The sequence below is a fragment of the Sebastes fasciatus genome, chromosome 3 (assembly GCF_043250625.1).
Source record: "Sebastes fasciatus isolate fSebFas1 chromosome 3, fSebFas1.pri, whole genome shotgun sequence".
In the NCBI taxonomy this organism is placed as follows: Eukaryota; Metazoa; Chordata; class Actinopteri; order Perciformes; family Sebastidae; genus Sebastes; species Sebastes fasciatus.
This window is the reverse complement of record NC_133797.1, coordinates 26,291,691-26,310,502: the sequence shown is the minus strand read 5'-3', so window position 1 is coordinate 26,310,502 and position 18,812 is coordinate 26,291,691. Positions and strand designations below refer to the sequence as shown.

Here is an 18,812-nt window from a genome sequence, read left to right as displayed (position 1 = left end):
GTAATACTTCACTCTCAGGTCTGATTTACTATGTTATACTTTGTAATACTTCACTCTCAGGTCTGATACTTTACTCTGTTATACTTTGTAATACCTCACTCTCAGGTTTGATACTTTACTATGTTATACTTTGTAAAACTTCACTCTCAGGTCTGATACTTTACTCTGTTATACTTCACTCTCAGGTTTGATACTTTACTATGTTATACTTTGTAATACTTCACTCTCAGGTCTGATATTTGACCCTGTTATACTTTGTAATACCTCACTCTCAGGTTTGATACTTTACTATGTTATACGTTGTAATACTTCACTCTTAGGTCTGATATTTTACCCTGTTGTACGTTGTAATACTTCACTCTCCACTACTGACAAGCCCCTGAAAAATATTCTTCCAAATAAGAGCCCCAGTTTATATTCCCATCAATGTATTATCAGCTGCCCAGTAAAACAAGCCACTGCTCCTCCTCTGTCATAATTCATAAACTGCTGTGTTTTAGTGACATCTAGTGGCAGAGTCATGTTACTGCAACCCCACTTCACATCTGCCCCACAGCTGTTTCTACCTACAATAATCTACAGTGTTTGATGTTTATTTGGTGATGAAATGGTAGACGTGACTCTCTGTGTGTGTGTGTTTTATATTTCTTAGACCGTATTTAACTGTGATTCTTTGTTTTCTGTGTCTTTATTTGATCTTGCTTTATTTGGTGAGTCCAGTGCAGATAGTCAACGTCCTGTCCAGTGATTTTAATATATCACTAATAAAATCTACTGAGCTTTATATGCAGTTGTGTCAAAACTATGTCTCCAGCGTTAGAAACAGGGTTGAGGTTATATCAGTCACAGACAAACGGTTCAGCTAGTCAAAATGAAGTCCCATCTTTTACCTTAAAGTAATACAAATACTCAAACTAAAATATTTTTTGAGTATGAAACACTTGACTTGAGAGCTGGCTTGGTACATGTGACTGTTTTAGGGGGAAAAAATAAAATAATTTAAAGGGATTTCATATCCTCCACTAGATTTTCATACCTGGCAGTACAGAGAAACAGCATTTAGAGCATAGCAAGATAACATGCACGTGAGAAGACATAATTAAATATTAAAATTAATTAATACAATTCTACAAGTTTTATTTAATGTCTTTCTTTTGAGGGTGGGCTTTTCTCAAGGAATTTGGACTCTGTATTGTTTGTTTTCAGGCCAAGGATTAAAACTCTAAAGAAATTTCTCAAACCATTCTAGTGCCAGTCCATATCTCTTCATACCTTTGCCAAATTATGGTTAAAAAACACAGCTTCTATCCCAAAATTGACTCCAAAACTTACTAAGAAAACAATACTGTATTTCACTGAAAGAGGTTAAAATGACGGCTGGTTGAATAATGCAGATTTAAAAGTTGAACACAAGCCTCTCCTCAGGTGTTTTACCACAATGTTTGTCTGATGGATTAAATCATTACTAATAATACCTTTGCATCATCAGTATGTTACTCTTTTTAAATATATATAATTATGTATGATATTTTTTTCTTTTTCATATAATTTTATAATCATATGATAACATAAATAATTATAGTAATAATGTAAAAAATAATGCAGTGTAAACAATCCCAAATTTAACTTGTGGATTCTTGTAATAAAGTATTAAAAAATCACCCAGTTACAATTAAAATATATCTAATATCTGTAGAACAAAAACTGTGATACATCAGCTGACAATACAATCAATATACTGGTGAAATGGAGCGTTTTTTAAAATATATGATAATGATAAAGAAGAACTCAATTGAACACAGAGTAACCAGATATTGTTGCATACCGTTTTGTACTTTTTTTTACTGGTATCGATAAAGACAATCTGGAACTGATAAAGTGCTTTATTAACAGCTTGTTTTATTCATACTACATCTGAAAGGAATGAATGTTATTGTTGTTATTTTATTATATTTATAACAATTTTTTTTTTTTTTTGCACTATCAGAGCAAGTCGATTAGAATTTAGTAGATTTAAAATCTTATCTTTGCTTTTGTGATAAAATGTTGAGACTGTGTGGTTATTTTATTTTCTATTTAGTCAAAATTTTGTTGTGTGCTTTTATTTTGAAGTTCTGTATTGGAGGTGCAGCATCCTTTAGGGGCGGGACATCTGGGTGTGTCGACTTCTCATTGGTTAATTGACTAATCGCCTGCCATCTTGTGTTGTGTATATAAAGGCAGTGTTTCCACCTTCCCTGATGACGACCATCAGGATGAAGACTGAAAGCTGTTGGTAGAATAAAGTGATGACTCTTTGTTTTTTTCACATTTGGTTATTTTGTAACTCGAGCACCGAGTTGGCTGAACTGGTGAAAGCACACAGTTTCTAAAAGTCACTTTATTATGTGGTCACCATGACGACCAACTGTCACTGAGCCTGAACACACTCTGAGGAGCTGAACACCTGAACAGGTATGTGACCAGCTATCTGCTGCTCTTTCCTTTGATAAAACAGTCCTTAACGCTAGTTGTTTTTCATCTGACAGTCTTTTTTGTTAAAGTTTTGCAGCTAAACTTTGCAAAGTGTGGGTTAGCTGCGGGAGGCTAACAGCTTTGTTTTGTCAACTAACTAGCTTTTTGATTCCTCTCCTACAGCAGCCCTCCAACGTAAATAAATAAAGGTTTGTATCCGCTTTTATACCTACCAAGTCATTACTGTAGAGACAGAAAACATACCAGTCTCTAGCCTGATAGTAACTGGAGCAAGTGAATGATGAGACTCTCCTTAGGTCCAGTGTAGCTTGTAGCTGTCACCCACCCACCTAGCTTATAGTAACGTTAGTCAGCTAGCCAAATTTCTACTAGCCTATATACAGAGCCCCACCTGTTTAAAGGTCCCATATCGTGCTCATTTTCAGGTTCATACTTGTATTTTGTGTTTCTACTAGAACATGTTTACATGCTGTAATGTTCAAAAACCCTTTATTTTCCTCGTACTGTCTGCCTGAATATGCCTGAATTTACCCTCTGTCTGAAACGCTCCGTTTTAGCGCATTTTGACGGAATTGCAACGGAATTGCGTTGCTAGGCAACAGCTTGGGTCCATGTGTACTTCCTGTCAGTTGATGACATTCACATACACTGCAACCAGGAATAAACTGGGACACATTTAGAATGTTTGCGTTTAAAATTGTGTCAAGGGTCTAAATATTGTATATTCATGACATCACGAATGCGCAGAAATCTTGACAGCTTGTTTCAAATGCAGAGTTTCTGAATACGGGCTGTGTGTATTTCACTGTGGATTGAGTGTTTCGATACTTTCACAGTATTCATATTGGACTTAAGCCTGCTTTATAGTAAAAAAACATGAAATCTTCCTTTTTTATAATATGGGACCTTTAAGAAATAAATGTAATGTTAGACCTACTTCAATTTATTTTAAAGGCTGTACTCATACTGTAATAATCAGCACGTAGTGTGAAAAAAACCATGAGCGAATAACATAATAGCAGCATTGTGTATAATAATATAAGTTATTACATTATGAGAAAATTATTGCATTATATACTAAACAAAAAAAAGTCAAGAGAACCTTAACAGAGATGAAATGTGAAATATTTGTCCCATACATAATTATTCCAGACTGGAATAATAACAATTATTTCACGTTAAAATTCACCCAGTATACAGCATTAAATTTAGCATCATCTCTGTAAAAGATTTGTCACGCATCCAAGAGGCTTCATCAATCTGTAACTGATTGATGAAAATGTTGTCTAGACCAAACAGATAAAATCCAGTTTCTTTAAATGAAGGACTCACCTTGTGTCATGTAAAACTAGAAGGGTTCCTATTAGGGCTGTCAATTGATTCAAATATTTAATCGCGATTAAACGCATGATTGTCCATGATTAAGTGTGATTAATTGCAAATTAATCACACTTTTTTTTATCTGTTCAAAATGTATCTTAAAGGGAGATTTATCAAGTATTTTATACTCTTATCAACATGGGAGTGGGCAAATATGCTGCTTTATGCAAATGTATGTATATATTTATTATTGGAAATCAATTAACAACACAAAACAATGACAAATATTGTCCAGAAACCCTCACAGGTACTGCATTTAGCATAAAACAATATGCTCAAATCATAACATAGCAAACTCAAGCCCAACAGACAACAACAGCTGTCAGTGTGTCAGTGTGCTGACTTGACTATGACTTGCCCCAAACTGCATGTGATTATCATGAGGTGGGCATGTCTGTAAAGGGGAGACTCGATGGTGCCTTGAGGTCAGAGGTCAAAGGACCCCTTTGAAAATGACCATGCCAGTTTTTCCTCGCCAAAATTTAGCGCAAGTTTGGAGCGTTATTTGACCTCTAGTTTTCTAGTTCCATATGATGCCACATATGATGTCACTCTAGCTTCAAAACTGGCCTAAAAATCACAAAGTTGCATTAGTGCGTTAAAGAGATTAGTGGCGTTAAAACAATTTTTTTAATTTTTTTTCTCTTGATCATAGGTTGGAACAAACATGGAGCACCTCCAACAGGCTGAGGTGACAAGGCCATACTCCTACGTCCTAGGACTGGGCGACAAGGAGAAAATCTAATATCACTATATTTTTGACCAAATACCTCTATATTGATTTTGCGACAGTGTTGTAGGGTTGACTGTTGGTGCTTTTACAAAACATTTGCACAATAACATTTTTGATAAATAATCATCAGTAATGTGCATATAATTACTAAGTGGAGCTATACAGTCTGGTATATTCAGAAAATTACTTCACTTACTGTAATGCAGCCTTTAAAACTAGGAAAAGACAACACTTATGCCATATTACGATATCCAAAATCTAAGGCGATATCTAGTCTCATATTGTGGCGGTACTGAGTTCCCCAGACTTTCGTTGTCAGTCAGACGACTGAAAAACAGTTCCCATCCACATAATATAAAATAAAATGCCTTCTTAATAATAATAATGAACAAATGCCTCTTCGATAATGAACAAATGCCTCTATATCAACAAACAATTAAGGAAACTGAAATATTGGTTTGTGGTTTTCCCTTTACCCTCCTTTAAAGTTTTCCCAAATAAAATACACTAAAAGAAATGGGTATAAAGGGTTTCTTTGAAAATCAACAAATGAATAGAATACAAAAATACAGCCTGCAGGCGTTAGGCTATCGTGAGGCAAGCCAGATCGCTGCACAAATAGTACCTAAACGTCCCAGTGCAGGTAACCCAATTGGTTGGCACTTAACTTGTTTCCCCAACTAGGAGAGTCAACACTCTCAACAAACAAAACACAAAGATCACAGAATCCCAAAAGGGCCCAAAACAGACCAGAGTTTCTGGTAAAGCTGATAATACATGTTGCATTGAGTGAAGGAGAGATCAGAATGACGCTGGGTGTGCAGTTTCCCTCCTCTTTTAAGCCATACAGGAAGGGCGTCGTTACACCCTGATTGGCCAAGAGGGGAATGCACCAAGCTGCTCTCAACTATCATTTAAGAGCCAGTCCCCACACCCTGCGCAACAGGTGAACTGAATTAACCCTCTAATCACTCAGCAATTCAACCAAAAAAACACCAGGGAAAAGGTAAATGACAGCAAACACCAGAGAATTGGCAGCTGCCACAATATCACAATATCGATATAATATCGATATGTTGCCCAGCCCTACTACGTCCTATCCCAAATGTAAAGTAAAATGTCTTTGGAATTTTTTTTAGAGATCTTTGTGTTTATTATTGCAGGTATTTATGATTTGCATTACAACCTTTATTTTGGATTAGGCGTACACATCCAAGTTATTTTATGTACAGTCTATTTAAATAACATAAGTACATATTTTACAGCAAGGAAAATGATAATAACCCATTTATGAGGTCAAATTAACCAGCATTCTAGTCAATATGAACCAATATTTGGGTTGAATGTTGGGTTGTTTTTTTAGTGTGTGTGATCGGCACATCAGTGGGATAAGGAGAGAACGTATGGCGATTTACACCAAAAAGAGTATGAGAACATTTACGCCTGATACCAACCAAGTAATAATGCAATAAAAGGAAAAGGCTAATTGAATTAATATAATCTAATCACATTACATTGTGACTCAGTGAGCCCACAGTGACACTGGGCCTAAACACCAACATTAATATTTTATGTCAGAAATAATATTTTATATGTACAGTAGGCTTTTTGGATGATGCATTTATTCATTATTTTACTGTAAATCAGAAACAGTTTTATTGCCAAGTAGATTTGCACTTAAAAGTAAGTAAGTAAGTAAGCAAGTTTTAAAATCCACCAGATGTCACTGTGCTGCTGCATTTGAAGCCACACAAAGCTCAATTTATTATAGATTATTATAAGAGATTATTATAAGGTTGCAGCTCATGTTTGGTAAATGTTTATGTTGATTTCTGGCTCAGGATCTTTTTTTAGCTGCCGTGAGTTTCAAATCACCTCTGATGAAATGTGAAATCATGATGAAACATCTTAAATATGATTAGTAATAAATGAGTGCTCTGGCTGGTGTTAACGCTTTACAAACACTAGATGGTGCAGGTGTACAAGAGTTCAGCAGTATGTGCAAACAAAGTGAATCTACTACAGTTTATTTTCTCTCCCACATTTAAAACTTTGACTTGACGTTATTTCTTTTTAAAAACACAGATTTATCTTCACGGTAAACTAATGACAGTAGTGACAAGTTACTGCACCATCCAAGATTGGTGACGAAAGCAAAGTAAAATAGTATCATTAGAGGGAAAAGAAATCATGGAGTTATCATTAATGTAGGAATATTATGTCAAAAATATAATGGCCTGAATGATTTAATGCTGCTGTCAAACATTTAAACGATCAACTCGTTACTGACTCGGGTTTAAATGGAAAATAAAAAAGACATTTGTCAAATATGTTATTATTAATTTGGCAATTTACTGCATACTATTTATTCTGTTCTTTTACTCGGAGCCAGATTAACCTACTGTGGCCTCTGTGCTGTGGGTCCCTCTTGACCTCCTATTGTCACACTCTGTGTGCATTTATTTATCATTTAGTAATTAGTTTGTGGTAATTTGACTAAGTTTATCTGCACAAAGTAAGCACAATATAAACTAAACACCTTAAAACTAGATTTTAACTCAGGGGCCCCTCTCATTATATGGTGCTTTAGTTCAAACAGCATTAACTAACACATTTGCAGTTAATCAAATTACCACAAACTATAACTGTCACATTGTAAACCAGGAGTCTTCGGCCCCCTAAAGTTCTGGGTACTTTTACTTTATAGATTTGTTTTTAATCAAAATGTTTACTTTGAAAAGGAGTTTTATTATATTGTTGTGTTGAAATGTAGTTGTCCTTAAGGTACACGTTACAAACACCATGCCAAAGTCATTTCTGTAGTTACAATGAATTCCTCAATTATCAGACACATTTGTCTCCTCACAGTCCCTCCATCCAAAAGTTAGATAAAAAAAACAATAGAATGGGATAATTAAAAAAAAACAAAAAAAACAAACAAGCATATACATACTCACACAGTTACATATGCACATATATACACATCAGCACACAAGCATACAAAAGACTATAATTCAGCTGATTGAAAAGCCATTTTATAAAAGTGGGTTTTAAGAAGGGATTTAAAAGTTGTGACAGAGTCTGCTGATCTGATCTGGTCTGCTGAAAAAGAAGATACTACTACTGGCTGGAGTCTCTGCTCCTTTAAGTGAGAAAAGAAACTATACACGAACATACACATATACATAAAAATAGAAAATATAGAAAATATAATACAAATAATTATGATAATAATGAATAAATGAATAAAATAAAATTCAAAAAAGGATAAAGAAGATACTACTACTGGCTGGAGTCTCTGCTCCTTTAAGTGAGAAAAGAAACTATTCACTCCACTCCTCTCCTCCTCCTCCCTCCTTCCTCCCTCCCTCCCTCCTCCCTCCCTCACACCCTGACGGCCTGCTCTGAGACGAGGGAGGAGGAGGAAGCCGCTTTGCCGGAGCTGCGATGGGGATTTGAACGCACCTCCGCAGCGCAGAAGACAGCGCTGCACGGCACGGCCCGGCTCAGAGCGCAGCGGGCGGGACCGCCTCACTTTATCCCCCCGGTTTGGATGTAACCTGATCGGATTCGGCCTTACTGACTGAGCGGTTGATTGGTTGGTTGGTTGTGTGGTCGCTTGGAGCTGGAGGCCGGTAGCAGGACAGCTTTCTGCCCGGACTGGTGCTGCTGCTGGTGGCCGAGCGGAGTGTCGCCGTAGGTCGGTTGGTTACCGTGGAGACCGGAGAGGAGTGTCGCCTTCAGGGACCCGCAGCGGCTGCTCTCTCTCTCTCTCTGTGTGTGTTTGTGCGTTTCTCTCTCTGCTGGATGGACTCGGTTACACACGGGATTAAGTGATTAACGCTCCGGTACCGGGGAGTTGGATGTGTGTTTTGCCCCGCGGGAAGTCACCTGGAGTCCGGCTGGAGAGACGGAGCCGATGGCGCAACGGGTGAGTAAAAATTACAACTTTTATTAGAGAGATGATGAGAGAGGATGAGAGAGGATGGTTTGTCTTCAGGGTTGACTTCAAAGTTTGATGTTCAATAAACTGAGTTTGGATTTCTGGAAAACACTGAACCACTTTTTTTTTTTTAAATTGACAGAAAACTGTGATTAAACAGGATTTAAACTATTAAACTAATGAATAAATTAACCCTTATTTGGAAATATAATCTTTTTTTTTTTTTAAATCAATAATAACAAGTTTATTTGTAGAGCATTTTCAAGCACAACGCTTTTCCAAGGAAATTCACATCATATACAACAGAGTACACTGAAACATAAATAGTTAAATATAAAAAACAATAGAATGGGAAAATAAAGATCATATTAATATTAACGTTGTTTCTTATAGCTATTCATATTTCCCATTTTAATTCACGAACTATAGTAATGATTCAAACTTTCTCCCGTGCGTAAAGATAATCAATTTAACTTTTCACAGGAAAAATTTATTTCATAGTTTTCTCTCTTTATTTTTTTTTAAAAAGCATTTTTTTTACAAATTTACAAACAATTTAGACACAATGCATATTATAAAGAAACCAAATTGTATTCGTATTAACACATTTATATAAAAGAAATTCCATGCACACTTGAAAACTTTTGATTGAGTAAATAATAACTGCAACAGTGTAACAAATAAATAAAATTATATTCACTTCAGTGAGCACAGAATTAAAGAAAGAAAAATAAATGTCAGCTGCAGGAGATCATTTCTAAACTTACAAATAGAGAAAGTCTTTTAGGGATCTAAATAATTATATTTTTCATAATAAAAGTTGCTGTGATTTGAAGAAACTTGCTCACGATTTATTTTGTTAATTTTGAATTTTTTAGGCCTTAAAGTTTTTCTTCAGTTGATTTATGACAAAAGTTTTAGGTTAAAAAAAACTTTAAACTTTTTTAATTCCACCAACAAAATTTATGAACGTTGCAACATTGTTATCAGAAGTTCTATGTTCTAAATTCTAAGTTCTATTTTCTAAATTCTATATTCTAATCTCATAGAAACACTTTGTTCCACATTCAGCGGACTGTCGTTACCGGATCAGTCGCTGTGTTTTCGGCTCAGAGGCCGTTTGAGCTTCAGCGGCGGAGAATAAAAAACATTTTATTTTGTTAGTTTCACAACTGATTAAATCTGTTCAACCGGAACTGATGGAGCTCAACACACAAACAGTTCAATAAAGTTTTCCTCAAATGAAAACATTTATTCAAACTCTTTTGTTCACATGGCGGCTGTTTTGTCGAGGTCAAAGTTTAAACTGTGTTTTATTGATTACTGATCAGTGATCGGTCTAATCAGAGCCCATATATACACAGAGACACTTTTACGAGAGGTTCTTTTAAACTTTATTCTAACATAAAAAAAACTTTTTATTAAATAAATATCTGACAGATTATGTAACGAATTTTCGGTCACAGTAAAGAGACCTGTAGCTGTTTATGTTAAATTAGGAAAATGAACTAAAAATAAAGAAACCAACAGAAATGTTTTAAGCAAAGAAAAATTATAGAAATAATAAATTCCCTTTTATTTAAATAGAATTAAAAAAGATTTTTTTTTGTCACAAATCACTTTTTGGCCTAGTAATGAAGATACACAGTCTGGAAGTTAAAACAAATAAGTCATACAGAGATTATATAAATATATCAGGTTCTTTATAGGAACAAAACTGAAATCATGTTTTCAATTTTTTAATTATAACAGATTTTTATTTTCTTACAATGGCTGTTTTTGTTCTTATTGCTTTGGAGATTTTTTTATAAGCATATAACAATATTAATATTATTCAAAATAAATTACACCTGCACAGTGCAGTCTGATATTTATAAGATTTATAATGTTTCTGTCTGAGATGTTTAAACTTAATTGTTGTTTTTCATTCAACTGCATCATGTTTTAAAGTGTTCATATTATTTTGTCCACCCCCTATATGGATTATTCCCCAGTGTTTTGTGTCAAGTGTGATGTTTTTCTTTTTAAAGGAAAAGTTAAAATGGAATTTACTGTTTTAATTTGAATGATTTTTATCTGAAAATTAATTTAAAAACTGTTAACTCTTTCACAGTAAATAAACCAGGGGTGGACACAATAATAGGAACACCTGAACAATGTGATCTAATACAACAGCCCTGCAACAAATAGTTCAGTTTTGGTTGTCAGAGACGTTTTAATTCCACCTTGTTGTTAGATTTTAATGTTATTTTGTCGATATTTGTATTTAACGTGGAAAACTTCACTTCTGCTTCAACAAGTTTCAGGGTGTTTTTATTTTGAAAATTCAACATACTGAATTATAGGCCTACATTTTATAAGATTGTGAGAACATTAAACTGTAAAACACCGACTGGGTGTTTAAAAGTTTTCTATTTTCCCAAAGCATTGCAGTATTTGTCACGTTAGAGGAAATAAACAAGGGGGTGGACATAATAACAGGAACACCTGTAGCATATAGTCGTTTTTTGTTGACACTGTTTGTGAGAGGTGTTGACTCCTCTCTCTGGTCACCTTTTGAGGTTTTGTTCGATTAGATTAAATCATATTTCCGTGTGTTAGAGGTATTTTTTCTTTTACATAAATGGAAAAAACACCCACCTAATTCTTCTTTAAAGAATAGTCTGATTATTTTTATTTTTAGGCACAAAAGCAGTCAAATTAGTGTTTCTTTTTCTGAAATAAGCATTGATTTTTGTGTCTGTTTGTGTCATTTTATTGTGTTTACTGAGGCATCGCTCTTTTAAATTATACTCAAGTCCATTAAACATCTTCACCCTGCTTATAAACCCTGCATACAGTTTTTATCGTTCACATTTATCTGCGTTTCGACCTCTCCTGAGGTCAGCGAACAGCTCCTACAGGACTGCTCAAGAGGTCAAAGGTCACACATCTCTTATCTCTGTGTTCCAGTATGAAGACCTGGCCCACTACGGGCTGGAGGGGGTGGGTGGGGTGTATGGAGACCCACACCACCATCACCACCACCATGCCGCTGCCGCCCGCTCCCTGCAGGCCGTGCACCTGGCTGCCGCCGCTGCCGCTGCTGGCCCTTACCCTCCACACCAGTACGGCCAGTCCACCCACACAAGCGGCAGCATGGGCTCCACGGCTGGGGACGCCGTCAAGAGGGACAAAGACGCCATTTATGGGTATGATTAGTTTACTCGCACTATAAAAAAAAAAGAAAAAAGGACTCATGAGGACAAAAAAAGCTCTTTCAGAACAGTTTTCTTTTTCTGTGAAAACAGTTTCATGTTTGATTTATCTGTTTAACTTCTCACTGTTTGGGACTGAGCTACACGCCGTTCCATTCCAGGCTGAGCTGAGCCAGACCAACGATATCTGAGTGTGTTAGTGTGATGAAATGAAGCCTGCTGCTTGTTCACAAGGAGGTCAGAACAGAAACAGACGCCTCAACAGTTGTGGAAGAAGTAGATTCAGCTCTTTACCATCTTTATCAGCTCCTGATTCTGTATTTCTGATTTTACTTGAGTAAAAGTAGCAACACCTAAATGTAGAAATACTCCATAAGTAAAAGTCCCACAATCAAAATCTTACTTCAGTAAAAATACAACTATGAGCAGGAAGTATCAAAAGTAAAAGTACTCATTATGCAGAAAAATGACTCCTGTCAGCGTGTTGTTGCCTGCTCAGTATATCATTGTGTTATTATAAGTGCAAGGCTGAGCTATTTTAAATATATATGGGCAGATTAATCTGTAAAATAGCAATGCATTTTATTTCATTATGCTCATTGTAAGGCTGTCAAGGCAGCTTTATTTATGATGCACATTTCATTACAAAGAAACTTAATGTGCTTTATATAAAAAAAGAAACTCAATGTGCTTTACATAAAAAAGAGGCAAAAAAAACCCCCCACCAAGCACATGCAATTTAGTGGTATAACTACAAAGTTAACAATAAAAACAAAAGAAATATATTTATTCATACACCCAATACACACCCACAATGTTCATAGGCCTGAGACAGCAGTTTTTTTTGTTGCTTAGCTTTAAATGTACATACTGTTTTCAGGCTTTCCAGAGGGCTGGTCCACAGTAACTAAATACGCCTTTACCAGCTCCTGATCTTATTCTGGGTTAGGGCTATAATTATATGTTAACGCAAATTTGTTTTAACACCACTAATTTCTTTTAGTCTCAGTTTTAAAGCTCAAGTGAAGATATGGCATCATATGAAACTAGAAACCTAAAGAATCCTTTGGTACCAACTATTTCATACTAGCTGGTCGCAAAGGAGGCTAAATAACGCTCCAAACTTGCTCTAAATTTTGGCGAGGAAAAACTGGCATGGCCATTTTCAAAGGGGTCCTTTGACCTCTGACCTCAAGATATGTGAATGAAAATGGGTTCTATGGGTACCCACGAGTCTCCCCTTTACAGACATGCCCACTTTATGATAATCACATGCAGTTTGGGGCAAGTCATAGTCAAGTCAGCACACTGACACACTGACAGCTGTTCTTGCCTGTTGGGCTTGAGTTTACCATGTTATGATTTGAGCATATTTTTTATGCTAAATGCAGTATTCTTTCTGGACAGGTTTCTGGACGATATTTGGCATTGTTTTGTGTTGGTTATTGATTTTCAAAGCAAGCATATTTGCCCACTCCCATGTTGATAAAAGTATTGAATACTTCTCCCTTTAAGGTACATTTTGAACAGATAAAAAAGATGTGCGATTAATTTGTAATTAATCGTGATTAACTATGGACATCATGCGATTAATTGCGATTAAATATTTTAATCAATTGACAGCCCTATTCTGTTTACAACCAAAAAAGCCACTGAGGTCTGTTGGGGATCAGAAATATCCTGGGGAGATGAACCATGTGACAAAAACTACTTAGTTAGCTTTAGGAAAAGATCGTGGTTTGGCTTAAAAAAAACTCCGGAAGTGGCGGTTCTTAAGTACGGAAGTTATGTCACAAATCAACTTTGACTTCTGGTTTCAAACGGGACACAAACACCGGTCTCCTGACCTCTTTTGTGCTGACCATCACAAACAAAAATTTTAATTTGTGTCTATGTACACAAATCAATACATTAACTTTTGGTACTATTTCACGAACTCCTGTGCGACTGTGTTTGGGTAGAGACGGCAATTTAAAGGATGGATACCTCCAAACATGAGCAACTTTCTGTAATATGTTTGTTTTCTTATAATTTGCACTAAACACTTGAATTTTTCTCCTTTTTTTCGTTTATAAAAGTGCTCTTAAGATGATTATTCTAAATCTTTCTCATTAATTCTCAGTTTGAGGCAGCTTGTGTTACAGTCTGAGCTGATCTTCCTCCCTTCTCTCTCTATTTCAGACATCCTTTATTCCCTCTGCTCGCACTGATTTTTGAAAAATGTGAATTGGCGACCTGCACGCCGAGAGAGAGCGGCGTGGCCGGAGGAGACGTCTGTTCCTCAGATTCCTTCAACGAGGACATCGCAGTCTTCTCCAAACAGGTACAGAAACACACATTTCATCCACGTGTCAGAGTTAATACAGAACAGATCTGCAGGATCAGAAAGGGCCAGGGCCGGATTAATCCTCGAGGGGGGCCCCTGGGCTAAAATGAGCTGTGGGCCCCAGCCGACCCCCCATTTATCCCACTTTCCGTGCATTGTGTGTTTATTAGTCTGTGGTGTTCAAAGTGTTCAATTTGTTTACTTAAAATACTCCACTACAAATAAATAAACCCTCATTTCAGCCGGCAAATTCAACAATCAGTGGACATAAATGAGAAGCCGTTTTTTGGCTTAAATGACTACAAACTTATTACCACACAGTGAACCTGGAGCCTCCGGGCCCCCTGGAGCTAGTTTTATGCTTGCCTTGGTGTCCCTGGTGCAAGGGCGAGCAAAAAATTACGTTATGACGCTTGGTCGTGCATCCCCTAATTTTCATGCCAGCGACAGCTGTGGCTGGAAGCATCATGTTTTGGGGTTGTCTGTCTGTACGTACGCCCGTCCATCCCATTCTCATGAACGCGATATCTCAGGAACACCTGGAGGTAATTTCTTAAAATTTGGCACAAATGTCCACTTGGACTCCAGGATGAACTGTGGTCAAAGGTCATTGTGACCTCACAAAACACGTTTTTGGCCGTAACTCAAGAATTCATATGCTAATTATGACAATTTCACACAATGTCTAACAGGATAGAATGATGAAGTGATGTAAACTGCGACTTGACTTGTTGGCGGAGGCATACAACTGCGAGGCGGTAATGCTAGTTGTAAATAGGCACCCGCTGCGTGCACAGGGATTTTCAGGCATGGCTGCCACAAATACTGATAAAAGCTTAAAGCTGCAGTGGGTAGAAATGGAGCAAATATAATTAAAAAAAGTTATTTTTATAAAATGGTCACTATATATCTTGACAGTAGTGCATGACACAGGTAATCTGAAAAAAATCATGTGCCTCTGTGTCCTCCGTTGTCCTCCGGTGCTCCTAATGGCATCTGCAGGATTTCACAGACCGTAGGAAAACAACCAATCAGAGCCGATCTGGAGTCTGCCGTCCAGTTGCCGTCTATGAGAGCCAGGAGTCAATCACTCGCAAACTCCGGTCAAACTAGGCAGCGCTGATCAAATATGAATCAATATTATGTTACTGTAATGCCTCATCTTGTAGTGTACTGTTTAGCTGGTAAATGAGAAAGTTTGAGACCCGTCAGCCATGTTGAGATCAGTTGAAGAAATACCAAGCACCGCCCACCAGCCAGAGCACAGCCAATAGGAACGCTCATAGGAATGCTCTCTCTGAAATGACCTGTGATTGGTCAAAGTCTCCCGTCACAGGCTAGATTTTTAAAACCTGAAAACAGCCATGAGGAGGTGCAGAAGTCTAGTTTTCTCTCAGAACATTTGAATTACAATATGCTGAAAGGTTATTATTGAATTTTTGCCCAATGATGTTAAAGAAAATGTTGCCTACTGAAGCTTTAACTTAAATTAAGAAGTAAAATAATTAATTCCTTTTTACTGTTCTTATATTTATATCTCAGTATTTTAGAAAGACGACAATTTGTTTTTAAATGCTGCTAAAAGAATCTACATTTGAGTAAATAATTTGACAGCCAAATCATTTTTTTTACAGAATATTCAACCTTTCAACCTACGTTTCATTATAATTAGGGCAGTCAATTGATTAAAACATTTAATCGCAATTAATCCTGTCCATAGTTATTCATGATTAATCACATTTTTTATCTGTTCAAAATATACCTTAAAGGGAGATTTGTCAGGTATTTAATACTTTTATCAACAGTGGACAAATCTGCTGATTTTATGCAAATGTATGTTTATATTTATTATTGGAAACCAATTAACAACACAAAACAATAACAAATATTCCTCATAAACCCTCACAGGTACTGCATTTAGCATAAAAAATATGCTCAAATCATAACATGGCAAACTGCAGCCCAACAGGCAACAACAGCTGTCAGTATGTCAGTGTGCTGACTTGACTATGACTTGCCCCAAACTGCATGTGATTATCATAAAGTGGGCATGTCTGTAAAGAGGAGACTCGTGGGTACCCATAGAACCCATTGTCATTCACATAACTTGAGGTCAGAGGTCAAGGGACCCCTTTGAAAATGGCCATGACAGTTTTTCCTCGCCAACATTTAGCCTCCTTTGTGATAAGCTACTATGACATGGTTGGTACCAGTGGATTCATTAGGTTTTTTAGTTTCATATGATACCAGTATCTTCACACTAGCTTTAAAACGGAGCCTGCTACAACCTAAAATCACAAGTTGCGTTAATCCGTTAAAGAAATTTGCGTTATTGCGTTAAGTTTGACAGCCCTAATTATAATACCTTTGTTGTTCCAAACATTTGACTCATTTCTTTACATGGATTGTATAAAGGCGATAAAGTATGTCCTTTAATATTTGATATGATTTTACAGTTAATTACGGTGTTTTGACTCGTTGACTTCTTGCTTCTTCACAGAACATTTTGTTTGTACACCCCCTGGCGTTTCGGAGAATAGCGTGTTGAGCGTAAACGCCTTTGTGTGTGCTCGTGGCTTGCACGCCATCTGTGGTGGCCCAAGCCACTGTGTCTCGCACGAGAATAAACAAAGCTTGAGGATCCGGGCCCCAGGGCAGTTGGCTGTGTTGTTTGATAATTAAAATATTTTTTTCTGTGTCTAGCTCCGATCAGAGAGGCCTTTATTTTCATCAAACCCAGAGCTGGATAATTTGGTGAGTTATATTATTACTATTACACTGTTGTGATTTTAAATACCATTATATTATAAAAGTGTTTATTTTTTGTCTCACTTTTTTCAGATGGTCCAGTCGATACAAGTGCTGCGCTTCCACCTCCTGGAGCTGGAGAAGGTCAGATTTGTTTCAGTGACCTTTGACCTTTTTATTTATCAGACTCCAATTTGACCAACGTCTGTTGCTATATATAAAGTAATGACATTAAAGCAAAGATGTCCGCTGTGCTGGTAATCCAAGTTTAATCCTGAACAAAAAAACACGGTGATCTTATAGTATTCCAATAATATCACCGTTACGTTCCTAGAATTTTAGGTATTATACATCTACATGCAGTGGTGAAAGAAGTGCTCAGATACTTTATTTTTGTAGGAGTAGAGAAACCATGATCTAAAAATACTCCATTGCAAGTAAAAGTCCTGCATTCAAACTGTTACTTAAGTAAAAGTACAGAAGTATTATCAGCAAAATATACTTAAAGTATGAAAATTAAAAGTAATCATTATGAATTGCTCCTTTCAAAGTGTTATATTATTATAAAATATTCAGTTTTTATCACTAATGAAAACATGTAAGAGCATTTTGATGTTGTACTTCGTCAATGTGGAGCTAATTTTAGATACTTTGTGTACTACTGTAGATTAGTAGTATAGGACTGCATCATCATGATTTTTGATGTAAAAATGCATAAAATGGAAATACTCAATTCAAGTATAAGCATTTAAAAATTGTACTTAAGTACAGCACTTGAGTAAATGTACTTTGTTACATTCTACCACTATCTACATGTATATTCTGTATATTGTGGTCAGAGTCTTTGTTTGCAGTGACCGTTATTATACTTTTTGGGTCTCTTTTAGAACTATACTAATACTAAAATTGTAGGCCTATTGTTTTAAAACGTATTGACTGTGTTAAGATATTTATTCTTAATATATATTTTATTTCCAGGTTCATGAGCTTTGTGATAACTTCTGTCATCGATACATCAGCTGTCTGAAAGGGAAAATGCCGATCGATCTAGTTATAGACGACAGAGACGGAAACAAATCGGACAGCGAGGACTTCATCAGGTCATCAGGGAACAACATTGATCAGGTGAGCTCGCCGTCACTTCCTGGAACTTGACGATACTTTCGTGCATCCACACTGAACGCCGTATCTTGGAAACACCTTGATCGAATATCTTAACATTTGGCACAAACGTCCATTTGGACTCGAGGAGGAACTGATTCGATTTTGGTGGTAAAAGATCAAAGGCCAAGGTCACTGTGTCTTCACGTCCGTCCCATTCTCGTGAACGCCAGGGTGAAGAGCTGGTCCACTGTTCTACGACCAGGACAGAGTCAGCATTGCTCATCCTGGATCTGAGGTCCAAAGCTTCCTTTCCAGCACCCGGTCATAAACTTTCCCAGCGAAGCTGAGCTTTGTGATACCCCAGCTGTCAATCATGACGTCACACTCTCTTTTTATTGCATCAAATAACGAATTAAAACCAAACGTACAAGAAAACAACACTTGAACATACATCAGCGTGATAAGAACTTCCTAAAATGACGGGAACCATCTTTGGGGAAATTTTATTTGATGTGTACTTTGACTTTTTAGTTTGGCCCATATCCCATCCACTAACATGGAGGGGGTGGGATTTATGACCTTTACTGCAGCCAGCCACCAGGGGGCAATCCAGATGTTTTGGCTTCACTTTTGGGGAGCTATCATGTCGTCCATCTTTATATACTATGGTCCAGAGCCTTCAGCATCTCAGGCTGAATCTCATCCACACCTGGCACCTTGGCGCTTAGGAGCTTCTTAAGAGACCTCTGGGATATGGGTGCCTCCTCCATGGAGGAAATGTTGGTCGGGTTCAGGAGTTCTGTAAAGTGCTCTTCGACCGCTCGACAATATCCCCAGAGCGGGTCAGCAGTTCTCCTCCCCTATTGAACACAGCCTGAGCCAAGCCCTGCTTTCCCATCTGACGGT

The 18,812-nt window shown here is 36.9% G+C and overlaps 1 protein-coding gene across 1 annotated transcript in view; it reads left to right on the top strand.

Moving 5' to 3' along the window:
• The first annotated feature begins 7,997 nt into the window (after nt 1-7,997).
• The window catches only part of meis1a (Meis homeobox 1 a), a 57,654-nt gene continuing 46,839 nt past the window's right edge, over nt 7,998-18,812 (top strand). Inside the window, exons 1-6 of the mRNA XM_074629894.1 lie at nt 7,998-8,519; nt 11,484-11,722; nt 13,910-14,051; nt 16,758-16,808; nt 16,896-16,946; nt 17,781-17,927. Of these exons, the coding sequence (XP_074485995.1) occupies nt 8,508-8,519; nt 11,484-11,722; nt 13,910-14,051; nt 16,758-16,808; nt 16,896-16,946; nt 17,781-17,927 (642 nt within the window). The 5' untranslated portion in view covers nt 7,998-8,507. The remainder of the gene's footprint in view (nt 8,520-11,483; nt 11,723-13,909; nt 14,052-16,757; nt 16,809-16,895; nt 16,947-17,780; nt 17,928-18,812) is intronic.